The sequence below is a fragment of the Chenopodium album genome, chromosome 16 (genome assembly GCF_948465745.1).
Source record: "Chenopodium album chromosome 16, dcCheAlbu1.1, whole genome shotgun sequence".
Lineage (NCBI taxonomy): Eukaryota > Viridiplantae > Streptophyta > Magnoliopsida > Caryophyllales > Amaranthaceae > Chenopodium > Chenopodium album.
The window spans coordinates 33,460,040-33,487,145 of record NC_137849.1 but is presented as its reverse complement, the minus strand read 5'-3'; the positions used below and the strand labels follow the sequence as shown (position 1 = coordinate 33,487,145).

The following is a 27,106-nucleotide window of genomic DNA, read 5'->3' as shown; positions in this document are numbered from 1 at the left end:
GCTAGTCGGTTGTTCTGTTTCTGATTCCACTAATGTGTGAGTGTAGGTGCTGAAAATGTTGAAGCCCTATTTTGACAAATTTGAGACCATGCTGAATGCTGCTAACAGGGGGTTTGTGAGGCATGCCCCTAAGGAGAGGTCACCAATTAAGAGGTCTCTAGTTATGAATGATGTGACGAGTTCGAGCTCTGAGTCTATAGAGGAGTGCGTTCTGACGTTTGGTGATGTGAACAAGGGTCAGCTTGACGTTTGGTATCAGTTTAAAAGACCTGATAGGACATGTGCTTCAACGAGTAACCTCTGCGGTGTCTAGAAAATTTGGCACGATAGCAGATCAGGTTTATGGTGTGGTGGATCATTCGCTAATCAGTGAAGTAGCTCCCTCTGTTGTAATGAATGAGGGGCAGTAGCAGGAGAAAAATGGGGATAAGGTGAACGTTCTTGAAATGGAGAAGGATGTACCTGGTGAAGGGTGTTTGAATATGGATAAGGAAGAGCCCGATGAAGGGAACAATGTTGAGAAGGAAGTGAATGATAGCTTAGATGATGGAATGGATGGCAGTGTTGGAGGAGAAGGGGGAGAAGGGGAGAGTAACCGGGACCGAAGTGTTGGAAAGCGATCCTTGAAGCCGTCTTCTAAAGTCATTTCTCCTGATTACATTGGTGGTAATCAGAAGATTCATACGTTAGGGAGTGCAGACACGACCCTCATCAATTATTGCAGACTGTGGTCTTCAGAAAGTGGCAAGTAAGTAGTAACTGAAATAAGTAAAATGTGTACTTAATTTTATGTTTCCCCTTTTTTTTATCGATTTAAGTATATAAGTTATCGCCAATTGATTATGTTATATTTTCTTCCAGTAGTGGTCCAATCATGTTGCAATGTGATGGAGAATTTGCTTGTCAGGATGCTTGCCATGATGTTGTTCACTGTCGAAGGAAAGTCGGTACCCTATACGTTAGTGTAGTGTCAAAGATATACACAAAAGAATGGGCTATTAAGTATGAAGGCCACAGCAAACGGATCATGATGCATCCTGCGTATGGGGTATGTGAAATTGTCTCTTTGATTTAAGTTTATGCAAACATGTAGTGTTGATGTTTAATGGTGTTATGTTCAGATTAAGTTGACATGTGACATGGACACTCCCTCAATCCTTGCGAAAAAGCACGGCCAGCCTCTGCGGGGTGTAGCTCCAAGTCAACTAGCTGTGATGAGATTGATAATGTGGTATTTTTTCAATTTTTCAACTTCTGACGTGTGAGTTGAGGTACACTACTGATAATTCATATGGTGGGTTTTTTAATATTCCAACATTATACAGATCTTTGTGCCAGTTCTGAAGAAGGATCATTGGTGGTGCACCGCATTTTGTTTCAAGGAAGGGAGGATTTGGCTCATTGACTCGATGTTCGAAGATCCTGTTGCAGAACACAAAGAATATCTTAGTAAACTGGTATGAGGATATTAATTCGAATGGAAACTTGATAATTGAATTTTATCCTGAATTAGTGGTGATATTATGTTTGGTTGTTGTAGGTTACTGCAGTGGATGTGATGGTGAAGGTCCACGATCAAAGTTGGCCTGAGGGTTCCATTGGAGCATGGCCTATTGAGTCAGTAAATGTGATTCAACAACCAGACATATGTGTATTTTAAACCTGTTTTATTTTTTTTTTTGTTTTTTTTTTGAAGTTTTAGGGTTTAAAAACAATTTAAATTTCTTAATGTGTTTATTGATATTTTGCTATTACCCAGTGTTATTTGTGAAGCGATGATGCTAGCGTGCATCAAGGACAGTACCGACCGATTTAAGACTAAGTGGCATATGGTTAGTCTCCCGTACCTTATATGCAATTATACATCTAATTATTCATTTTGTTGTGTATTGTTTAAAAAGCACATTACGAATTATTGATTTTGTTGACTTTTGTTTTATAAATGCTGCAGGATGGGGGGGGGGGACGTTAATCATGGCCGGATGCAGTTGCTTATTGAAGACCTCAGATCTGTTTGCAATGAGCGACGTAATGAACTTGGTGCCCTTATCCAAGGAAGTTAGTTGGATGTAGTTCAACCTTTTTTTTTTTTTTTTTGGGAACAAACTTTGCGCATTTTGCTAGTAGTTGCTATGGGGGTCTGATTTAACTGTATTTATATCGGTACGAGAGACTTACAATTTTTTAGGGGTAGTAGATTGTGTTTGGTTGGTGGTAATGGGTGGGAAGCTCTCTGAGCACCTGTTGGTTTTATGTGAGTAGTTGTTGGTTTTATCTGAGAATTTGTTGGTATTAGTATTATACCAATCAGGTACTTGCCTTTGAGGACCATCTTGGTGTTAGATGGTACCATCCTGGTGATAATCAAGAATTAATTTAATCAAGATATAGTGTTTTAATTGGTGAAGAAGGGGCACATGAGTTACATATACGTATTTAGGAGTGATTTTTAGTACTTAATAAATAAATAATATAGATTTTCCAATAGGACCAAACGTATGATTTATCTATAAACCTTATAAAAGTTTAAGTTGGACGACACTGTAGCTTAGTAACAGTGCATCCTTATGAATAGTAAAAACTGGTGCTATTACACCCTTGCCCCCAACATTAATACATTTCCTGATTTGCCCTTGCTTCCATTGATTGGTTTTACTTGCACAGGTGGTTTTCCTGTTTGCTTGCATTAGTGGGTTTCTGTGTACTGAGTGACTTACTGCCACCTAAGTCAAACTTTTTATGGGTTTTAATTCGGATTATTGTTGTTCATTAACATTAAGGGGACGCCACAAATGCATATTAAGATTGGGTTTGCTTTTTGGGTGATACTATGCATAGAGCTTAGGCATAATTTGGATTTGATTCTCAGTTTGGTGTTTCTGATTTATGCTTTCATTAAGAGATGCTTAGTGCTGTTATGCGTATAATCAAAATTAATTTGAGCTTGATTATGTTAATGTAATCAAGCTTTGTGTGTATTGCATGTATAATAAGTGGGAATAGGTGACTTACTCTTGATTTGTTGTACTTGATTACACCGTTTCACTGTTTACAATGCTTGAGTCGGTGATCTTGAGATATTAGCATAGCTCATTTCTCATATATTATATATAGAGAAAAACCCATTTCTATGTGGTGTGTCTAGAGGTTTCTGAAATAGCTATAGTGAGCAACTGTGTCTCTGTAAGTCCATTTTGTTCTGTTTTAATTTTGGGTTTTGTTTTGTAATTAATTTTTTCCCTTTTTGTTTTAAATGGTGGATTTTCCCCTTTTGTATAGATTGGAAATATGAATTGGGTTCAACAAATTACCTGATAGTATTGCACGTATTTTGTAGTGTACATTGTTGTTCATCATGCATGACTGCTCATTGTTCTTTTGGGTTAACAATAGATATATTGTATCATTAATTCAGTCTTCCATATTGTTCTTCTCTCTTCGATGTAATTTGTCCGTTTTAACTGCAACAAAAATAAGCTTCAACACTATGTTTGTGGTGAATTCAGCTGTATTTTCTTGGGTAACACATTTTTGGTTTTTGTTTGTTTGTTTTTTTTTTGGGGTACTGTGGTTGTTGTTTGGTATTTTAGGTACGGTAGAAACATTGCAGATCTTCTGGTTAATGTTGGCTTCTCGTTGCTTTCCAAGTGGTGTGCTTTTTCATGGTACATTTATCTACAATTCTTTAAATATGTACTTGCTATTGAGTTCTAAAGTTGAAATATGCTTTGTTTTTCTGTGTTGTTGTTAAGATGTTGGTGCTCTGGCTTTTATATTTTAAGTTTGTTGGTTGGAAGGTATTACAGTTGCCTTATGTTTTGTTTTGATGGCCTATATGTTGTGTGGGTAGTCAAGCTTACTTGTCAGGTCAGGGTAGGCCTCTTTTTTCTTAAGTGAATGTAGATATAGGTGTTAAGTAAATAAAGGAAAAAAATAGGATTACAGTTGTCCTATGTGTGTGATTTCCAGTTGCTGCTAGTTTATTTGTACACATTTTGAAATGTCTGACATAGTTTTACTCAAAGGATGCTGGGTTGTTTCATAGGATAGGACTGTTTGACCCATGTATATTGGATGTAGTCTCCAATATGGTTGCTGTATTTGTTGAAATATTTTTAGGGGGTATGTCTGCTGTTGCTTGTATGCAATGACTGGAGGTCTAAATGTGGGTGTTGCCATTACAGGTTATGGCTGCACGACCTAACAAGGTTTACATTCCTTTTGAGCCTCTGTTACAAAAGATAACTACTTCGCTGCAATTCCCAGTACCAGTTTATGGCTTCATAGATAGTGCTAGGAATAATGTCTGGGTGCAAGTTGTCCGACAAAATAGTCGAGCACGCCTAACGTTCTTTGGAGGTGATGCAACCACAGTTCAGGAATCTCGTGAAAGGGCAACTCATAAAGCTATGAAAAAACTGATATTTCTTTTTAGCATTAAGGTGTTTGACTTTACATATGATCAGATTACGCTCCATGAACTGTGTATGAAGCTATTCAAGAACAAATGTGCCGAACTATTGCAAGAGAAAGGGAAATCCCCTCAGCCAGTTGCTGAAGAGAGCTCTGGACGTAACTTTGCTATCGACGGTGTACATGTATCCATTGACTATGCACAAGTTTTAGTGATTGTTGTGCGGAAAACTGGTGCATCTGTAACAACAATTGAAACTACTTGGGTGGAAGTCATGGCTTTGTCTCATGGGTTATGGTTAATTGTCCCAGCAGTAATAATGGGATGGAGTGCATTTTTAGTGAGTTCTATCCTTTAGCAAGTATTGCTGAACAAAGGGTTGCAAGAAGGTTGTGTTTCACTTAGCTTGTAAGTATAACCTTGAGATAATTGATGCTAACTATAGGGCTACAACAAAAATGAGCAGGGAGTGCTATTTGCTAAGAGAGAAGTACTTGATTTTAAAGGGACATCTCCAGCGCTTGGAACAGCCTTGTCCAGAAGCTGCTGTTACAATTCCCGCAGCTGGTGAGGAAAATGTAGATCCGACTGTTGATGGATCACATGCCCCTGTTCAGACCAGCTTGCCTATTACTCCGGCTAAGCGCAAGAAAATATTACAATTGGCTCATGAAAGGGATTTAGGGGAAGGCACCTTAGAGCAGGCAACATCTGGTTTGCTGGAATTAAGACGGTTGTTTGCCACCACTAAGTCTAATTAGTTACTTCTTATAAGCTGTAGGGGGGATATATTCTGTGTCATTTTAGTATGTATATGTAAAAGCAGCAGATGATTTCTTTCGCTTTGTATCATACTATGTATATGAAGATGCTGTTAGGCTATGAAAACTGTTTATTTTGCTTGTAATGTTGTTAGGCATGTAACAACATAATTGTTGAAACAAAGGTATTTGAATTTTGGGTGGGGAGGCATGGCTCAAGATACAGTATCATGTGTTCACTTTATAAACCAGTTGTTGCATGTTTTGTGTTAGGATGGAGATGCAGTGTTGCATATATCTCTGTGTTCTAGGGTAATTAGAGTGGCATGTATAAGATTGCTACTCCTTTTGTTGTAATGACACTTTCTTTTAAAATATCTATGGAATGGCCCTTCGTTTGCAATGAATTGTTAAAGCTTTAACCAGATTATTATTCCTTTGGGTTGATTGTTTGGCTTTTACCCATGTAATATGTTGTATGCCTGGTTAACATGTTGGATCATAAATATTGTTTATCATTATTATGTTAACCAAGCTTAGTACTTGCTGGATAATGTGTGACCTATAGAATGAAATGCATATTATTGTTCTTTGGATGCAGATTTCTAGCACATATACTGTGATACAAGATATCAGTGTTCCTGTGATTGCATCTTAAAGTTAGTTGCATTTGGTGGTGGCCTTATTTATGGGTATTTTTAATTTCCAATCTATAGAATGGTTTGATATATTTTATGCAATCCAATTATGTCTCATTTGTGTACTCATTCATACGTACTTGTAACTGGTTTTTCTTTTTGTTCCAACAAAAAAAAAACAAAACAAAAATAACTTGTTAGACTGCCAGTATGGTATTCCGCGTTTATCACGTAAAATTTGTAACAGATGAATCGAGCTTCAAAACAAGCATCCCAGGCAGCAATACAGAGGTATATTATTATGTATTGTTCGCTTTTGTATGTTTATTAGGTCTTCTTGGGGTATAAGTGCGTTAAGTTTCAAACTGAATGTGTTTTCCTGGTTAATTACAAGTAAACAACGGGGCGGACAACCTTCTGCTTCACGAGTTTCAAAGAGAAATCAGTCTTTGAATGGATCGCCGGAGGTGCAGTCAAATAGGTACATTGATATGTTTAAAGGGTTTCTACGTTCACTGAATTTGTTAGTCCTTTAAACATACCCACTGATGTGTGCAGGACACAAACATACTGTGTGCCTTCTATGTCTGGAACTAACACCAGCCAGGATTCCTTAAGGTACATGTTAGCACATTCTAGAAATATATACATTGCTACGCTTTAAAGGCACATGCCTGAGGTACCTGGTTATTGAAACACTTCTAGTGTATTCAGTTATCAGCACGGACCTAAGAAGCTACCGCGATCACGTGTAACAAAAAAAAAACGAAGTCTTGATGAAATGGCTGAGTTACTACTAAAGAGGTACATGGTTTGTTACCTGGCATTACAGGCTGCTTAAGTGGCGCCAGTTGTAATATTGTTTTCTTTCTATGTAGTAGCCCAGTGCACAAGAAAAAAAAAACTCATTCCAAATCCAAGCCCCAGTGTAGGTTTTGAATTGACTACTTTACGTTTAATCACGTACTTTAAACTGCTGTATTACTGAGATGTAGTTTCTCATTTGTATATATGTAATTCCTATTGATGTCAGATGTTCCTGCTGCTGTGACTGGTCAACCACTTCCAACAACACCTGTGAAGTTACCGTCCCCTACACACTGTTTAAAATGTGCTATAAAAAAGTTTGCGTTTGAAACTTTGAATTTCTGTTGTGGTAATGGAGATATCAAAATTGCAACAAATGAATATCCTCTAGAGCTTAAGCGATTGTTTACATCAAAAGATGAAGATGCAATTCACTTCCAAACTTATGCTAGGCTATACAATAACTTATTTGCCTTTAGTTCTATAGGGGGGAAATTTGATGCAGGAACATATAAAGGCATATATGTATTCAAAATGCACGGGCAGATGTATCATTTTGTTCCTAATTTGTTGCCTGGTAATAGCACCCCAAAGTATTTGCAGTTATACTTTTACGATGGGCAGTAAGAGGCTAAAAATAGACTTGGATGTTTTCCAGAAGTTAGGCAGGATGTCATAGATATCCTGATGCGTGTTTCTCAGCAAAATCCATACGCAATTTTCTTTCATTCTTTGAAGGAAAGACAGGTAACTGTAGACACGAAAATTGTTCTCAATCAAAGTACGGTGCTAGACCAACGTGTCTATAATGCTCCTGCTGTGGATAATGTTGCTGTTATATGGCTAGAAAATGCATCATCCAGTTAGAGTTTAAGTCCTCATATCTTAGTATATGGAAAATCCGCAAAATCTCATAGGATATATCATAACTATGGCTGTTATGATCCATTGCAATATCCTTTATTATTCCCTCGTGGGGAATGAGGTTGGACTCAAGGTTGAAAAAACAGTCTTAAGGCGGTGCAAAACAGACTGTGTCATTGTCAGATCCTATTATGTCCTGTGCTGTGCACACTGCTGAAGACTTGATGAATGAAGAGGATAAAAGTATGTTTTTTTATACAAGCCTACATGTAATAAATTGGGTGGATTGCTGCCTTTTGTTTGCTTAACATGATATAAACTGCTGTGAGTGGTTTGGTTATGCAGGAGCATCTAAGAAAAACACAAGAGCATATAAGTTCGTCTCTCCAAGATAGTATTATGCTTACAAGTTGCAAATTCGGCCTGAAAACATGTTGTTGCGAGCTGGCCGATGTTTTCAACAATATATAGTTGACATGTATGTCAAAAATTGAAAACATTCGCCTTGATTATTTTCGGAACAATCAACAAAGTATACGGGCTGAACTACATCAGGGTATTCTAGATTCATTAGACTATGGAGAAACTGTTGCTCGTAATGTAGGTGTAGGGAATATTTCAAGCATTACCCCAAACTTGAACCCCACTGTGATCATACACTTAAGCATGGTGGCGTTCAAAGGGAAGGAAGCTAGAGAAAAAGAGTTGCCAACAAGTTTTAGGAACTTGTAAACCGTTCACAAGGTGAAGATTACACCCCTTAACGATCCATGAGATCGTCAAATCCAAAAGGTCCTGAACCAAATAGGGTTCGGGGATGAAGGTACAAATCCAACCTAAAAGAGATTGAACCTACCTAAATAATAGGCCTCTACTTTATTCTTCTCGTATTCATGTGCGCTTTCTGACTAACATGCAAACAACAGGTTAACCCTAAACCTGTTTATCTATGTTGGTTGAACTTAATGCACAAATAAAACTATTATTGGCGATCACTTGAATTATAATCAAATTAACCCTAAACAAGATTATTAATTATCTTATTAAGCGTGATTACAAGTACAAATTCCCTTTAAACCTGCAAGAGAGGGCGTGATCAAGCAATAACAATAAATATATCAAGCCACATAATAATAATCATCATAATCATCATTATAATCATGTTAACGCTAAAGCATAATAATAGCAAGATCCTAGGCATGATACTAACAAGATTAATAACAAACCCTAGCATGTCACTAAACATTAAAGATCAAAGCTTTAACCCTAACATGGTACTAACATGCTATTAGGAAAGAGAATAGGAAGCATCACAGGAATCATAATAAGCATATTTGATATTATAACCTTTTCCCTAAACATGATATTAGGAATCAAAATAGGAACCTAAACATGATTTCTATATCAATAAAACAATTAAAGTACTTACTTGGATGCCTCGTATCTTTTTCTAATAACAAAATACACGCGTTAGTAACTTCCAGGAAAATATAAATCAAAACAATTAAATCTAATAATTGAAATAGAGATTTGGGACCAAAATTTCAGAAATTATAACCTTTTACGTTTAGGGCGAAGGCAACTTCGAACTGGCTAGGTGTTTCTAGATCTCGTGAATGCAGAATTTTGTTTGAGGGAAGGTTTAGAAAAAGATAGAGAGAAAGATTCTAGCTTTAGAGGGAGAGATGATGATTGAATTGTTGATTGTTGATGAATAAAAACGGAGGCTCAGGACCCTATTTATAAGAAAACAGTCCGGAAATAGGTAGAATTTGATAAGGAATAAAACTCCACTCTGTCGCTGCAAAACCGACCTTATCGCGTGGCGACAAGCCTGTCGTTTGGCGACAGGCTAGTTTCCTATGCGCTTTCAAACACGGATTCCACTTATCAATAAAAATTGACTTGTAAAGTCCGTATGAAAACTGAAATCGTATTTTTCATAAAATAATATTTTATTCCAAATAAAACTTATCAAAATCTAATTATTAATTCTAATTCTATTAGGATTAAAGAGAACCCTCTAGAGAATTCTAGAAGACTATAATCAATTCTAATAACTTTAGGAATAATAATTAACATTGGGCCCTCCCCTAGATCATTGGGCCGCATGTAAAGATCAAACCGGGCCCAGTTTAGTATTTTGGCCATAACTTCCTCATTATTCATCGGAATTGGGCCTATAATATATCGTTGGAAAGCTCTTTTCAAACCCCATCCAACTACACTATTATTGGACCCTTGTCGTGGACCAAACTAAACTGGATTGGCTGTTTTCATAAAATAGAGTTGTTTTTCGAAAACAGAAAGAAAGAATTTTAATAAAAACTAACCGCAACACTTGACTTTTCACACTTTCACCTCGTTCGATTATCATTCGACGCAAAAGGTATTCATCACTGGGTTTGGTTTTGGGGAGACACAAATGGGTATCTGCAGTAGGGCGTAGGGTAATCTTACCCCCAACATTTATCGGAGGACCTCGAGATATGAAGAAACGCTACCTTAATGCCATAGCTTTGGTTCAGTGATATGGGAAACAGATTTCTTTGTAACTATCACCTGCAATGCTAATTGGCCTGAAATAAAGGTTGAGTTAGCCCCTGGTGAGACAGCACAGGATCGTCCTGATTTAGTAGCCAGGATTTTCAGAGCCAAATTGTTACTTCTGAAGAAAGAGATAATGGAGAAGTAAGTATTTGGAGAAGTTTCTACAATGGTGTATGTAGTTGATTTCCAAAAAAGAGGGTTACCACATGCTCATTTCTTAGTGATATTGAAATCAGAGTGGAAAATGACATGTCCTGCTGATTATGATAAGTTTGTGTGTGCTGAAATACTGTCTATCAGTAATAATAACCTGCGTAGAACCGTGCTTGCACATATGATGCATGGTCCTTGTGGTGTATTAAATCCAGAATGCCAATGTATGCGTAAAGGAGGTGGTACATTGGCTTGTAAAAATAAATATCCAAAACAGTTTTCAGATGAAACTACTAATAACAAAGATGGTTATCCTATCTACAGGAGGCGTGAAACTGGAGAACAAGTAAAGATACGTAATGTATACCTTGACAATCAGTGGGTTATTCCATATAATCCTTACCTTTCATCCCTGTTTGATTGCCATTTAAATGTCGAGGTTTGCTCGACGATTAAAGTAGTTAAGTATCTATACAAGTACGTGTATAAGGGTCATGATAGGGTGTCATTCAATATAGTGCCTCGTGAGGACACCTCTGTTGATGAAATTCGGCAGTTCCAATCAGGTAGATGGGTGTCGCCTTGTGAAGCTGCTTGGAGAATATTTAGTTTTGATTTATTTGAAATGCACCCTCCAGTTCTTCCATTGCAAGTACATTTGCAAAATGCACAAACTGTGCACTTGCATCCTCATGAAAGATTACGCGCTGTTATTGCTAATTCTAAACGTTCGTGCACTCAATTGTCTGAATTCTTTGCAGTCAACGCAGCCATTGAAGGCGGCACAGGCCATCTGTATGGTGAATTTTGTGAGCATTATAGATGGGATGCAGGTAGTAAGCAGTGGAAAGAAAGGGTTTTAGATAGATTTTCTGTAGGCCGACTGGCATTTGTATATCCTGCAAAAGGGGAACGTTTTTTTCCTACGGTTATTGTTACTCAATGTTAGAAGTCCAACTTCATTCGAGGACCTTTGAACTGTGAATGGCCATATATATCCAACTTTTCATGATGCAGCTATGAAGTTAGGTTTAATTAAAAATGACGATGTTGCATACTTAACATTGTCCGAAGCTTCAGAGGTCCAGATGCCTGATGCCTTACGCCGCTTATTTGCAACAGTGTTGATATTCTGTCAGACATCTGAGCCAGCTGCTTTATAGCTTAAGTTTTATCCCTTTTTGTCTGAGGATTTCAGTCATAAATACACTAATAATATTCTTAAAATTCAGCAGTTAACTATGCGTTCTATTGAGAGATACCTTGAAGCTATGGGGAAGTCATTGTCAACGTTTGGTTTAGAGCATTTATATACTCAATCTGATGTTGAGTTCAGAAGAACAAAGGACATTATGGATGCTCTTTATGCTTTTACCCCAGAAGAGTGCCTTTCATGCCGTTGTAGACTTAACTTTGAACAGAATGCTGCATTCTCATGTATTATGCAGTATGTCATGGAAGGGAAAGTAGGGGATTTTTTTATAGATGGCCTGGGTGGAACTGGTAAAACGATTTTATACAATGCTCTGTATGCAGAGGTCAGGCTCATGAACAAGATAGTTCTGCCCACGGCAACATCAGGTATTGCTGCAGCAAATATACCTTCAGGTCGCACAGCCCATTCAAGGTTCAAAATTCCACTTGATTGTGAATCTTCTCTAGCTTGTGATGTTCCTAAACAAGGAAGTTTGGCAGCATTACTCAAGGAAACTATATTGATAATCTGGGATGAAGCTTCAATGGCTAAAAAAACATAATATTGAATATTTGGATTTACTACTGCAAGATGTATGTGATAATAAAACTATGTTTGGAGGTAAAATTGTTGTGTTTGGAGGTGATTTTAGGCAAGTATTGCCAGTTGTTCCTCACAGATCAATGAAAGAAGCAGTTGAAAGCAGTATTGTTACTTCATATTTATGGCCTAAATTCATCAAGTTCAGATTGATAGAAAATATAAGACCTCGGGAGGATTTACCTTACTCTGAATTTTTACTTGCCTTAGGTAATGGTGAGCTACAAGATTTAGAATCTGCTTATGTACATTTACCAGCTCAGATTGCACAGTTTTGCGACAGTGAAGAAGATTTAACTTCTGATCTGGCAAGAGCAACATTCCCTGAAATGATGCAGGGTAATCTGTGTGCTGACAACTTTATCAATCGAGCAATCTTGACACCATTAAATGATGAAGTGGATTCTATTAATGCATTTATGATAGAACAATTTCAGGGAAGATCTGTTATGTACAAAAGCTTTGATACCATGTTGAATGATTCATACAATGTATATCCTACGGAATTTATGAACAGTTTGTGTCCAGGTGGAATGAGCCCTCATGAGCTTGTGCTCAAGGAAAACTGTCCGGTTATCTTATTACGGAATCTGCTCCCTTCATCAGGTTTATGCAATGGTACACGTCTTACATGTAAACGTTTCTTCTTAAATGTCATTCAATGTGTAATCGCTATTGGACAGTACAAGGGAGATTATGTCTTTATACATAGGATTAACTTACGCCCATCTGGGTCTCTGAATTATCCTTTCCAGTTTGAAAGGAAACGGTTCCCTATCAAATTAAGGTTTACAATGACAATCAACAAATCTCAGGATCAGACTCTAAATCAAGTGTCCATTCATCTTCCACGGCCATATTTTTCTCATGGCCAGCTATATGTTGCTTTGTCCAGAGCTAAGAAAGCAAAAGATGTTGCTGTTTTTTTATGCTAAACCTCCTGAACAATATCCACCGAACACTGTTAAGAATGTAGTGGCTTACGAAGTTCTAAGACTAGCAGGTATTATGCAAGGCAGTACAGAAGAAACCAGATAAACAATAGGTCCCGAAAAGGCAGGATTCAGAAGCAGACTTTGTTGGTTTTGAAAAAGGAAAGGTATGCATATAGCTATTGATTCATTTTGTTCATGGACAGCTTGGATTATTATTAAAGCATAGTTTTCCTGAATGAAATTCCTGTTCGTATTTACAGGAAGCAGAAGCTCAAAATATGAAATATTGAACTATTATCCACATATGACATCACCCTATTAACAACTGCAAGGATTGGAAGGCATTTAATTATTCCTCTATACATATAAATGGCCCCTTCGTACACTAAGGTTTATACTAAATCCCTACACTAAAGTAGCAAAGGAAATCAGTACAAATAGTGTGATGCATAGCTGAAGATTTTTTATTACAATACTAAAATCATAAACCTGCAGATTTAAAATAACAGGAACAACAACAATAGGGATACAAAGGAAGCACTAGGATAATGAATTACCTGGTGATAAAGCCTCTCAAACTAAGCTAGGTGGATAATAATACACTGCATAAGTTTAAGGAAAGTAATACTTTGGGTGGATTATGTTTGCATCTATTATGCTTTATACTACCTCCCTTGGGTACACTTCTAAATGCCATTATCTGCAATGGTTTAGACCTGGATGTGGAACGTCCCACGACCAACATAGTGTACATTCAAAATATCACCTTGCATCACTTCATTATCAATTACAAAATTCTCCCATCCAGTATACATGAACACACCATGTGTTTCAGGTATATTAGCACCTAACAAATCCACATTCCACACTGGCCCTTCAGTATAACGTCACACACATACGGGGCCTGAGAATTTACACATAAGTAATTTCCAACTGTCTGGCAGAGGCTACAAGAACAGAGAAATATATGCATTAACTCTCATGTTATTAAATATACACACATACAGATACATAAGGGGGAGACACATACATACACATATATACACATGTATACCTAAAAGATGATCATTTATAGATAAACTACATGTAAGCTACCATGTGTACAGTGACACACAGATTAAATGAAACAGATTATGGAAATTGATTGCTTATGTCCTCAAAATTCTTTCTGCATAATCTTGAATCATGCAAGTTGTTGTGGAGAGTGTTTAGTTATTGCCTTTTCCTGTTATATTCTAAATGTATAGAGGATACTACTATATGATAATTAGCTATGTAGAGATCTCTTTCATATCTAAATATATAGATAGATCTTGTACTCGAGTTTATTCCATGGCAACTATGCACGCCTAAAACTATTTACACTGTGAGATAACAATGTCATGTCATTTCAAGGTTCTTACATAATTTATATGCAGGTAAAGATATGGTGCTTGCTGTATATAGCTGTAAGCTGAGTGGCACCAGGATTTGTTACAGATTTTTTGACATAGAATCACCACAATGAAGTAAGTGTTATCATTTCTCCTTTGATATAGAGAAAGATTCCATATGCCATTGAATAATCCAAACCAAATTGCATCAAAATACAGGAGTACTTTTATGAATACTACACTACAGTTGAAAGCAAGTAAGCAATATCTAACTATTCCAGATTCTCCAGTATTTGGTAGACCATATACCAATAACTGATTTATGAATTGTAGTAGAGTTAAACCATGGAATTGTTTGTAATTGTGATAGTATAATATAGAGACCATTAACCTTCACTGTAATTAAGCTATGAAACTGTCCGTAATTGCTTTTGTTTTCTGTATTCCAAACAGAAATTCAATAGCTCAGTACAATGAAGCCATTCTAATGGATTAGTGAGAAAGAAACTGCAAATAATACATGATTCATTAAACTCATCATTCATATTATCGAAACCATTATATTATAGAAGATCTTTATTCTACCATCAAAAGCACATAAAATTTAACAACAAAACAAAGCAGTTTTCATTAATTTAAAGTGAATCCCACAACAAAGTTTACCAATACGACATGACTTAATTTTAGATTAAAGGAACGCTATTTCTAACACAACTGGATCATTGCTATTCAGAAAAAAGAACCCCAATTTTTTCCATATTCTAGGTGACTGTCTGAAAGCACTTGTGAAATTCCACTGATTATTCTACCGTGGATGTTTCCATTGACTTTGGAGTAGATCTCAACAACAGCATCCCATGTTTTGTCACCATAGCACACCTGAATTTCTGTCTGCGTGTTAACATGAGGAAATACCTGGTTGCCAAAGCTTACTGGAATTTCCTGCATATACACAATTTCAAATGGGCTCAATACAATACTGCTGTAGTGTTAGATGCATTATATTTATAACTTAATTACAGTGAATAAGATACAAACCAGTGAATCTTCTTCAAAACATGCTGGGGTAAACACCCAAGGGAACCATAGTTTATTCCCAATTCCTAAGTACTCTAGAAAACCAACACCAGACGCACCAATTCCACCACTTGACACAGACCTCTGAAGAGGTTCAATAGAACTGAACCTTTCTACCATTGCAGATGAAAATATCCTCACATAAAAAGTCATGTTCCCAGCATAATAAATTATAAGAACTTCACCTTCACGGATTTGATTGTCGTTCATAAATGCTTCCCACCCGAAATCTAAGGACATGTATTTCCTTGCTTGCTCTGTCACTTTGAGCAACTGAACATTACATATCCGACTATTACTCCCACGGATAACTTTTACTAGACTGAAAACATTGGCTAACATAGCAGTCCAGCTGTCCGGTAACTCCTACCAAAAACATGAAACATATCAGCCATGATTTGAGAAAACAGAACAAACACATGTAACACAAAGGAAAATCATCTGAAACACATAAAGAAGAATAGCCATAATGTAAGGTTTGCCAAAAGTCCTTGCATACCAACTCCTGTCGATATTTATCTTGGAAAAACACTAAATGGCTTGGCAAATTATTGTAAAGACTCATAATTCCTGTAATCAAAACATGAAATCATAAATAAGGTGCACACATATATGTCAGCCAATATGAATCTGTAAGTGAAAAGGTTAAGGACACAGAATCTAACTAATTACAATCTAATTCAATTTCAAGTAATTGTTGTTATAAGTTAGTACGTGTACAGAGGTATACAAAGCAACAATTATATGCAATGAAAATAGAAGAGCACATTGTGTAATCATTTTATTAAAGCAATAGTTATAACTAAAGAACACATGAAGATATCCTGTTAGAACATTTACCTTTAGTTTTTTTCACAGCAAAATGTACAGCAAACTGTTGCACATCTATATACAGTTCTGCTTATATAGTAAATTCGTGAATAAATTGTCGACAAAGGGAATCTCTGTGAAGTTACTCCACAAGTTTTCATTGATGAACTTTGACCACATTTAAAATAGTCTATTAACGATGTATTAATTTTAGATACGAGTGGTCAAATATCCATGATGACTATAACTTACATGCATTGAAATTAGCTGAGTAATGCCCTACCTGCATATGTAACTTATATGAGATTCTAGTGTAAATGCAAGTGTTTACTGAAATTAAGGACTATGATCAGTGTATGTGGCTTGATTATTGGAATGTCTTTGAAAATCTATGTTCTGATATGTGAAAACAGCATATTTAATCTTTCCTTTGGAATTTGTTAACATTCAACAGCTCACAATGTAAATGCTTAGTTATTTAGGTTCAAATAACAATGTTACCCAAAGTTTCAGATGCAATTAACAACTTTGTATAGGGTTTTCCCAATTAGAGCTCCACATAACACAAGCACTTAACAACCACACATATAGTTTTGCTGTTATATCACATATCCATTTTAATATGAATATGAGCCAGTGTTGAACAAATTTGGAAAAACCTATGTGCTTTTTCATGTAGCTTCCATTATTTAGGATAAAATGCTTACAAAGATATGAGTTGCTTGCACATGTAACATATAAGAAAGGCCAAATTACATGTTTGTTAAGTATATGCCTTTTCAATTACCGATACAAGAGCTTTAAAAATTCGAAATATTCTATATACTCAAATACTACTTCATTCCATTATTTGATACAAAGATGTTAAGATTGCAAAATAGTTTTTGTACATAAATACAATAACCACATGCTTATTAACCAAGAGCACCAGACACTAACTACGTGCAGTTGCACTCCTTGCTGTAAATACATAACACCTCTGTTATCAGACACTCGATTACTTAAAGTAATAGTTATTATTACAATTGCAAACAAAGGACAAGAGAATATGAAGCATGTCCATGGGAAAAAACTATCCTGGTCCAAGAACTACTTCAACTAACAGAGGATATCCTGTTCTATAAACCACCAAAGCACCTAACCCAACAACAATACTTGCATGTTCATAGAACAAGGTCACACCATTGCATAGTATACATGATGTGATCATTCCTTCTTCCTGGACTACTTGTAACTCAGCACACCATTGATCCCTCCTGTGACGTAGGAGAACAGCTGTGCAGGAGTCCACAGTCCAAAAATGCATTGTGGCAAATTCTATGGGAACAATCTATTAGGGGCAAAAAAAGCAGAAAAACAATAATCATTGGTTAGACATTCACCAAGAGCCTTGTTTACATCTGGCCACAACACATATACATATACATATACATATAGGCTTCTAAATCGGAAACTTACTATAACTCCTTGGTGGATACACTAAGCATTAAAGACATATGTAAATGATGGCTCTGGACGTTGTTGTTGCAATAGCCTAAGATGATTGTCCATTTCTGCAGTATTTAATGGCAATCTTCTACGAGTAACTCTTGTCTATGTTACTGGAGTACCTAACTGGGTTTTATCGTGACCATGATATGAGAAAATTTGAGTATGAAATGTACGTCGACCTTTATAGTACATTATCAAGGTATCTCCAACCTCAATATTATTATCTGAGATGAATTCTTTCCAGCCTCCTTCGACATACATTCCAGTAATCATATTCCCATGTTTAGTTCTTCTAATAACAATATCCCATGCTAGACCATCACAGCCACGCAGAATTTGACCTGCTCCACACTGATTTGATAGTATATGATAGAAGGAATCAGGGATCTCTTGATTTTAAGCAAACAAATAACACATTAGAAGAAACATATAAATATGTTTGGATATTAATAAGATTAGGTACTAATACATACTGCCATGTCTTTATGATCTTCTTCAATTCTTAATATCCACTTCATGATCAAGTTATTATATGCCTACCAACATAGGCAAGTGTCAAATTTGTAACACATATACAAACAATAATTCAACCATGTACTCAAGAGGAAAACAACACTCAAATTAAATTAAGCATATCCTATACATACCATCTCTAGGGAACAAAAGATAATGTCTAATAACAATGTTATTCGATATGCTTTCTTAAATACTTGTCTAATATCTATATATACTATGTCACAACCTTCATACATTTGGATCAATGTAGGCTTTTAGAAAGAATCTTTCTATTCAATGTAGCCATGTGAAATAGGCAATAACACAACATTAGTATTTGTGGTTTTAAACATATGCATCATCGATGCCCTTAGTACCCCTCTTACTTATTGGGACCATACCTTGAAGTCTACATGTAGTCTGGTCTGACCTTTAACCTTACACGTACTCTGATCTAAACTTTAATTCTAATAATTGTTATAAGTGTCATACTTGTACTATTCATCATCACCTTTATTTCCTTTTCGTGGAATTGAGCTTTTTATGATACATACCCTTTAGACCTCTACATTAACATATTCAACTTCTTAGCATGTCTAGCTATAGTCATATTAAGTTGTTGCAAAATAAATTAAGTTGCATCTTATGTTGAAAAAATCTTATGCATTACAGAAGGTGAAGAATTCATTGCAATAATATGCGCTTATTAAATAAGTTCAGTTGAAGCATTATATAACAAATCATGAACCCTTGAAAACCTCAAGGTGTCAATAAGCAAATAACATATTGTCACATTTACATAACCTAAAACAACAAATAGTTGATCAGATAAGTCGCTATGCCAAAACATGTAATATAATACTCAAGTTCCAGAGAGCTTGAAACAATGTCTTGAATTTATTTTCAAAGTTGTTACTAAAAAAACAATTATATAGGTATGAAACCTTTTATAAGTCAACTCAGATTATATTAGCTAGCTAAAAGCTAAAGATAAGCAGGGTAAACGACATTCATTATATCACTATATTAAACTTCCCGTGGTTAAAACATATGTTTAATTGAAATTGGCAATATGAAGCCTTGAAGTGAATTCCATGTTATTATATAGTAGTCACCCCGAGCCCCTAAGCACGCATCACTTGTCATTAACTAAAATTGAACAACCGCACTTATGGAGGTAAACGTTGGACCAGACTACAAATTTTGTACCCATTGTAAAGTGGATTGGACTTTATCTGGTTGTACTTAGAAATTTTGCATTAGTGTAAAGCCTATGTATGAATTTTTGTATCAGAAAGTCACTGCAAATTCAGTAAATTTGCTTACTATAGAAGTAAGGTGATCTTTTACTCAACAATACTATTACTTAATGAATACATCTATAGTACAATCAACATTGTACTTGTTCAATTACACACCACAAAAAAAAAAAAAAAAAAGACTTTTTAGAAAAAACAAAATGAAAAAAAAAATACATCAACCAAAACAAATCGGACAAAAAGGCACAAGGTCATTTCACATCAAAATTAACCACAAAAATTACACATAAATACACAAATACACTTTCCATATATTGTATTTCACTATTCTGTAAACATCATTACATCAAATCTTCCAACACTTTACCTACTATTGATTCAAAGTTGACCAAAATAAGCAATCAAAACCTGCAACCAAGACCAGCATCAGTTGAAGAGAGGAAAAGGGAAAATACATACATTACTAAACCATAAAAATTCACTTTAAAAAATTAAAATAACAAAACAACACAGAAAACCCCAGGAAAAAAAAAAGACAAAGGCAAAGGAAAAAGGGGAAAAAAATAAAAGAAAGCGGAATAGATATTTGTAAAGTGAAAATAGAGTATATAAGCTGTACTGTGTTCCTGTTGGAATAACTCCTCAGTACGGCCTGTATACTGTGCACTCCATCCCTAAGGACAGAGCTTGTACAATTGCTTGGTAGGTTGCTACCTACTATTTCCTAAAATTGGCTATAAATAGAAACTCTATTTCTGCTCCAAAATCACCATTCTCAACTCTTGAGCTCTACTTTCAACTTGAGGTACTCCTATCTCCATAGCCTTTTTATATTCGTCTTGTGCTGCATAATCAAATAGAATATTTGATTACTTCTCTACTTATGAGAACCATCACATCTCCATACCAAAAAATAATATACTATATTATTGGTTTCTAAAATAAGATAATAGACTAGCATTTAATTGAGTTATTGTTCTGTAAAGTTAACCATCTATCTGAATGTCTGCTACTTTTACATTATGTCACTGCATGCTCTAAGTAGAAAACATTTTTCACTGTGAAAAAAAATCTAAATGGAATATTTGGTGCATGCCATAAATTCCTTCTGTTAGATTATTTTGGCATAATTAACTACTTTGATTCTGTTATTGCTGCTTGCATAACATTTATGACTGCGTATAACTTGTATAGAGTAGTAAATGTTTTGGAATCTTCTGCATGGTACACATATTTTCCTTTCACCCATTAGATGTGATATATTAAGAATAGCCAATCTTATTTGTCTAATTAAACTCTATATCTCTTGCTTAACATATGGCTAGTTTTAAAAAACAACTGGAGATTTTGTTGCCAGTGAATGCATTCTCAAATTCATACTTACATGTTATATCTGTAATACCAGCGTATTTTACAGTATGTAATTATAAGCAGAGATCTGTTATCAACTTTATGCATATGCAGTTTATATACCCCCCCTCTCCTTTAAGACTATCTGTGTGCAATAGCAAAATTGAATTTAATGTTGCTCTCCTATGTCCTCCTTAGATTGCAATTGATCTACACTATGAAGCTTGAACTAGTTTACTTGGATGAACTCAATACACAGAGCAAAGACTACAAGGTCAAGGTAACAGTTGCTGAGAAGGGCCGTCCTCGAGAGTCCCCAAAGAAACCAGGATTGCTCTTCCAAACTCTTATCATGGAAGATGAAAGGGTTAGTGTCCATTGTCCATAGAGTTTATTCTTTACCATTATGTAGCTCATGATTATCGGTCAATTCCTCTATAATCTATAGTGATTTTATATGTGATGATATGTAAAATTAACTAGCAATATAATATGTGTAGCACTATCTTATCAGATAGTTACTTCAAATTCACTTGATATTTCTTATGCATAATACAAAAGCAATTTAGAAAAAACAATTATTTATCTATACCTGTCCAGGAAATGTACAACAGTAACTTTATGTCAAAATGTTAATACAAATATATGTGGCTGTTCTGTTATGAATAACTATTTTGCATTGGTTATTATTCATATTTCCTTTGGTTCAATACCATCTTGATATACTGAAACATGGTGCTTATATTTTCTAGACCACACAGAAAAACAAGATGCGATGTTCTCTTTTTGGAGAGCAAATACAGGCCTATGAAGATATCCTGAAACCCACTGGGAAATATGAAATATCCAGAGCTCCTATAGGTGTTATCGATGATCAATACAAGTTCAACATTGAGGAACTTCCATGTCAAATGACAATTGGATCTCAGATAATTGTGCAACGACTAAACTCTAAAGCTGGTCCTATTCTTCCTAATTACCAGCTCTTGTCAACTATCCCAAGGACAGCTGAACTAGACAACAGATTCGGTATACATATTTCATGGTCGATACATATTATCAAATACCTTAGACATTCCTTTGTTATCTAAATTAATGTTATTATCGATACTTTTATTTCAGATGTTGTTGTTGTAGTCCTTTTCGTTGAAGAACAGCCACACATGATTTCTAATGCACGTGGACGTGTGAGCCCGGTCCGTGAAATTGTTGTCACAGACACAAGGTTATTTTAGTAGCCACACATTCATTTTTCTAATTTGTTACAAACCTAAACATTAACTGATTACAAATATCCAAGTCTTTAGTAAACTAACACTATTATATATGTTTGCACTCTTATATATTAGCCATGACCAATCACTCACCATATCAGCATGGAATGACCTTGGTAACAATGATTGTAATGCATTCAACAACTGGGCTGATAGATTCAACGTAGTAGGCTTCACTGCTCTTAGAGCTCAAAACACTCCAAGAGGTAGACTATTTTATTATTCATACTCCTATTATACAACAGGATATTCACAATGTTTCTTCATAATTTAACATTAGAGCTAATGCAGGGTTCATTCTCAGTACTACTATGTCAACTCGAATTATTCATGAGCCTCAAGGAGATAGAGCAGATATGCTTCGTGAATGGTATATAACTTGCCTTCTCAATCTTTTGTTTATACTACATTGTTGAACTTATAACTACAAATAAACTTACCTTTATTACAGGGAAAGAGTATACCCACAGGTTCTGCTTGATAGACAGGCAAGAATGCTCACTGTCAGATTCCCTAATGAAGAGAAAAGAATCTACACAATTGTAGAACTTAGGAGCAAAAAGGTTCAACTATCATTGCCAGCTTTTCAGATGTTATTCAAAACTTAAGACTTTCAAGTCTTTAAATTATGCCTAACATATAATTCTGATATAAATGCGGCCATCTAACACTATGCAAGAAGAAGTTGCATGGATATCAGTCACCATCCCAAATGCTGAATTCAATAAGATTCATGTTTATGCTGGCTGTCTTGAATGCTCCAAACGCACAAACCTTCCTGTAGGAACTCGCTATCGCTGCACTTTCTGCAAAAAAGGAGATACTGTTTCTGCTCACAAGTAACTAACACATTTCCTCTTCCAATGCTTTGAATACACACTCCAGAATGCTTCTAACCTCATTACATTTATGTTGAGTAGGGTGACATTCAAGTTTGAAGCAGTGGACAGTACCGGAGCTATGTCATTCACCACTTTTAGTGATGACACAGAGAGACTCTTTAGGAAATCAGCATCCGAGATCTGCAGCATCAAGAACACTGTAAGGAACTTCTAACTAAATGTTAACTCCATTGTACAAAAATCCCTGCTACACCCTTAAATGTAACATGGATTTTGCTTGTTATTTACATTGCTTCACTAGTGAATTGTATGCATACTCTTGCATATATAAGAATTATTTTGATTAATAGTCATCTTATACTGCATAGTACAATATTAATGTCAGAACAAAACTTATTAATATGCACTATCATTTAGATGAAACCTCTGTATAGACTGCTACCCACTTTTTAATAGGCATTTAACTTTTATACTACCATTTAAATTAAGCTTGTGCCATCGCTAAATATACACTACATACATGTCTCAGGAGAACTTAGAAGCCTTTGCAACTATACAGCAGATCCTTTCCACCAAACCATTCCTGATTAAAGTGGGACCTACGAAGGAGTTATCAATGAACAATGTGCTCATATGGACTCTTAAATGTGTTGAAGTAGAAGATGAAGGAGCACCACTTATTTCTAAGTCTTCATTGACAGCAATGGATACAGACCAAAATGAATCTGCCTTAACTAAACAACAGGCAAAACTGCAGAAGGAACTAATGCTCGAGGAGATAACACATGGTAAAAAACCTTTGATGATTGACTTGAAGTCAATTACTACCCAATCTCAGGATCCAGCTAACAAAAATCATGCCAAATTTGTTAAACTTACTCAACTACAAGAAATGAAACTGGCCTCCCAAGAATTTAATGTAGATATGTATCTTCTGTCCAATCCAAGTTTAGAGCCTGTTCAGCTCTCAGAGATAAATACTCCTTCAAGGGAAGCACTTCCAAGTTGGACTCAGCTTTCACGCAAACGTAGCCCACCAAAGAGCAAAGAACCTACTGCCTTCACTACAGAACCAACCAATGTTGTTGCTGGTGTTCCGCCTAGGAAGAAGGTTAAGACAACACTGTTTCAAGAAGCCAGTGTCAAGGACAATGCTGATGAATTTGCCTCTCCTACCAGTCAGCTTGACAAGCCATAATTGTTTTCAGGTTATATAATATATAGTCACCACCTTTTGCTTCTACTAATGGTAAATTATAAATGAAACTAGATAGTTCTATAAGTGTAAGTCATGTATTGCCTACTATATAGAAAGGCATAAATCTTTTGGGGGTTTAAAAGGAACAAAGTGCTGTGAAATTGTTCCCTATAAACACCAGTTATCTAAGTAGGAATGTTGGTAGAAAGTTAGGGATATATGTAAGTATTTTGGGTAAAAGCCAGTAGACATGCAATAGCAAATATGCATTGTACAGAGCAACATCAGTGTGTTCTGCCTTATGCTGTAGCACTGTTCTATGTACTGATATCCCTAAATCAGGATATTTATATATAATATAAGTAAGTTTTAGTACTTTGCCTATTTTGCTTATTCAAAATTCCAAGTTTATCTTTGAATGACTTATGTGCAGACTATTACAATAAACAGCCTAACAGTCACTCCTTAATTTATGTTACCACTTCAACCAATTTGGATTCAAGAACACATCTACACTACATTTAACATTGTCACCAGACATCTATGCTTGTCCTGTTCAAATTAGCTAGCATATCTTATAGCCTAAGTTTATATTATCATAACAGCTAAGTTCAGATTACAGATACATCTTTAATTAACTCATTTATGGATTCATACGTGATTCAAATTCGGTTGTCATACGAAGAGATGTTTAGCAACTGTGACCAGTTTAATGTCTAAAATATCAACACCTAAGCTTTAAAGCGATATCATAAATACATAAAGGACTCCCAATAGCATTGTATGATATAACTCATTTCACTTTTTACCATTAATGTTTACCACTTTTGTAACACTTGCATATTTTGTACTGTGAATATCTCAGAAAATGCAACTGAGCTTCAAACAATTAAGTTAAAAATGAGAGTACAAAAAGAAGGAAGTTCCTTACAAACTCAATAGCAAAACACGGATAGATTTTCCAACATGAAACAACTACAATAACTTAAATAGAAATACAATCTGGTGAAATTTGAACTTTTACTTCCTTTTCAACTTCCTAATCACATCTACATTGAACCAAAAAAACATCAAAGTGAAGCAAACTACATTATTAGCATTTCCACCAACGACATGCCAACTTATAATAAAGAAACAGAAGTAAGCCACCATTGCTTTCATACTCTGCTCCTTCGTTAATGGCTCCTATCTTGAAACCATTGCTACTTATCATTAACTGAATCTACACTTTGCTCTGACTCTTCTTGTATAGCGTTCTGACGACGGATCTGCCCATCCCTCCTAGCAGCATTCACAGCAGCCTGTACTTCTTCAAGCCTTCTACCTATCTGCAGGATATCCTCATCTACCTGCAGCATAGAATTCTGCATTTGAGCCATTTTGTTCTCCAACTCATTCTTCCGCGACTGAAGATTCTTTAATCTACGGCGTAACAAAGTTATTTGCATCCAATCAGCATAACCAAAGAAAGGGATACTTGTAGGAGTTCTAGATGAAGAACCTACCCTGTTGTTCTTACTTTCCATTCTAAATTGGAAACACCTTGAGACAAAATGCTATATAACAAGAACAAAAGCAAAAAAACAAGTATTCTGCAGCTCAGACAATATGAACAATTACATTACAAAGACCTTGTCTTTTAAAGAATCAGTAGCATTTATTGTTATAGAATTCGACCATGTACAAAGTAATGACAGCATTGCATTGGAAAAATGCAATAAATCTTTCACATTCTTGATGAAAACTATATTATATTCCATCTGTATACTGTGCAATAAATGTAGCTTACAACTGTATCTTTGCTCATGTAATTACAAAATACGATTCCTTTTTATTGGAAACATGCACACTAGATACTTCTATTACAAAGTATTTCTTCTTGCTAAGTTATTGAATTACATAGCATGTATCATAAGAACCAAGATTCATTGCAGCATTTCTTCTAAAAGATGTAAAGTCAGATCAAAACATGCAATGCACCTCTGTACAGATTACAAAATTTAAAACAAGTAAGACAAACATATAATGTGACTTAACCTACATCATTATGAAAAATCTAAGAATAGTTGCACAGTTTAATCAACAACTTAACTTATTTAATAATGCATACAGCCACTAATAATATCATAACTACGTTACATGTCAAGTGCTACCTTCTTCAGTGCGAAACCACCAATATCCTTCAATGAATTAAATCCAACAACAATTCAACACTCTATTACAATATAGAGCAGCATTGCTGATCCATCAATCTACTGTACCAGCCCCTGTGAATTATGGCTAACCCAGAAAACAAACAAACCCAAACACAAAAAAAAATCCAAAACAGCAATACAATGATCTACACCATATTTACAAATACACATGGTCCTAAGAAAGGCTTACAGCAGAGTAAATCACAAACAAAGACAATATATTCCATATCAAATTTCTTGCAAATAACTTAACAATATTCCATGAATCTTTTGAAAATTTGATACTAATATAGCCGATTACACATATTCTAAAACAATACCCCAATAGGTAATCACACTAAAACCAAATCCACGTCGAAAACTATAGGTTGACCTTCCCTATATTTGAAAAGTGCGGCTTCATCCACCTGAACATTGTAATAATCAATGAACTCTCTGACTCCATTCTTCAAAGAACACTGAATGATCTTGTTCTTCTTCTTCTTCACAACTTTCAATTGCACTTCAAAGTGCTTATCGAAATTCTGTAAAACTACATCAGTTGTTGGAGGGAATCCCATGAAGTGAGCTTTGACAAAAGGCAAAGGAATATTCTGTCAAACACAAAAATAAATCATTACAATCAGCAAACAACCACAAGTACACATCAAAAAAACATCAGTATACATAGACCCATGGAATAAGCTACTAAGGGTCTACAAATCACAATAATTAATTCAATGGCAAACTTACAATTATATTCTGCTCGAAGTACTTCTTAGTGAAAGAAATTTGAAGAAATCTTCACCACAAGCATCTGCAAGCTCATCAAGCCAAGCATTTGCC

General features: G+C 35.5%; 2 protein-coding genes across 2 annotated transcripts; both read left to right on the top strand.

Annotated features, from left to right (window-relative positions):
* Positions 1–10,200: 10,200 nt before the first annotated feature.
* On the top strand, positions 10,201–11,350 carry LOC145584098 (uncharacterized). Its single transcript, XM_081641027.1, has 2 exons — positions 10,201–11,101; positions 11,205–11,350. Exons 1-2 carry the CDS (start codon positions 10,201–10,203, stop codon positions 11,348–11,350), a joined length of 1,047 nt encoding a protein of 348 aa, XP_081497153.1.
* Positions 11,351–12,515: 1,165 nt separating this feature from the next.
* On the top strand, positions 12,516–14,424 carry LOC145584097 (uncharacterized). The gene is made up of 3 exons (XM_081641026.1): positions 12,516–12,769; positions 12,858–12,985; positions 14,336–14,424. The coding sequence occupies exons 1-3, from the start codon at positions 12,516–12,518 to the stop codon at positions 14,422–14,424; spliced, it is 471 nt and encodes a 156-aa protein (XP_081497152.1).
* The last annotated feature ends 12,682 nt before the right edge of the window (positions 14,425–27,106 follow it).

Coding starts and splice junctions, on each gene's coding strand:
- LOC145584098 (XM_081641027.1), top strand. CDS start 10,201: ATGGTGTATGTAGTTGATTTCCAAAAAAGAGGGTTACCACATGCTCAT. Junction 11,102..11,204: donor ATATCCTGCAAAAGGGGAAC/GTTTTTTTCCTA, acceptor TTCATGATGCAG/CTATGAAGTTAGGTTTAATT.
- LOC145584097 (XM_081641026.1), top strand. CDS start 12,516: ATGAGCCCTCATGAGCTTGTGCTCAAGGAAAACTGTCCGGTTATCTTA. Junction 12,770..12,857: donor CGGTTCCCTATCAAATTAAG/GTTTACAATGAC, acceptor TCTCATGGCCAG/CTATATGTTGCTTTGTCCAG. Junction 12,986..14,335: donor CGAAGTTCTAAGACTAGCAG/GTATTATGCAAG, acceptor ATTTATATGCAG/GTAAAGATATGGTGCTTGCT.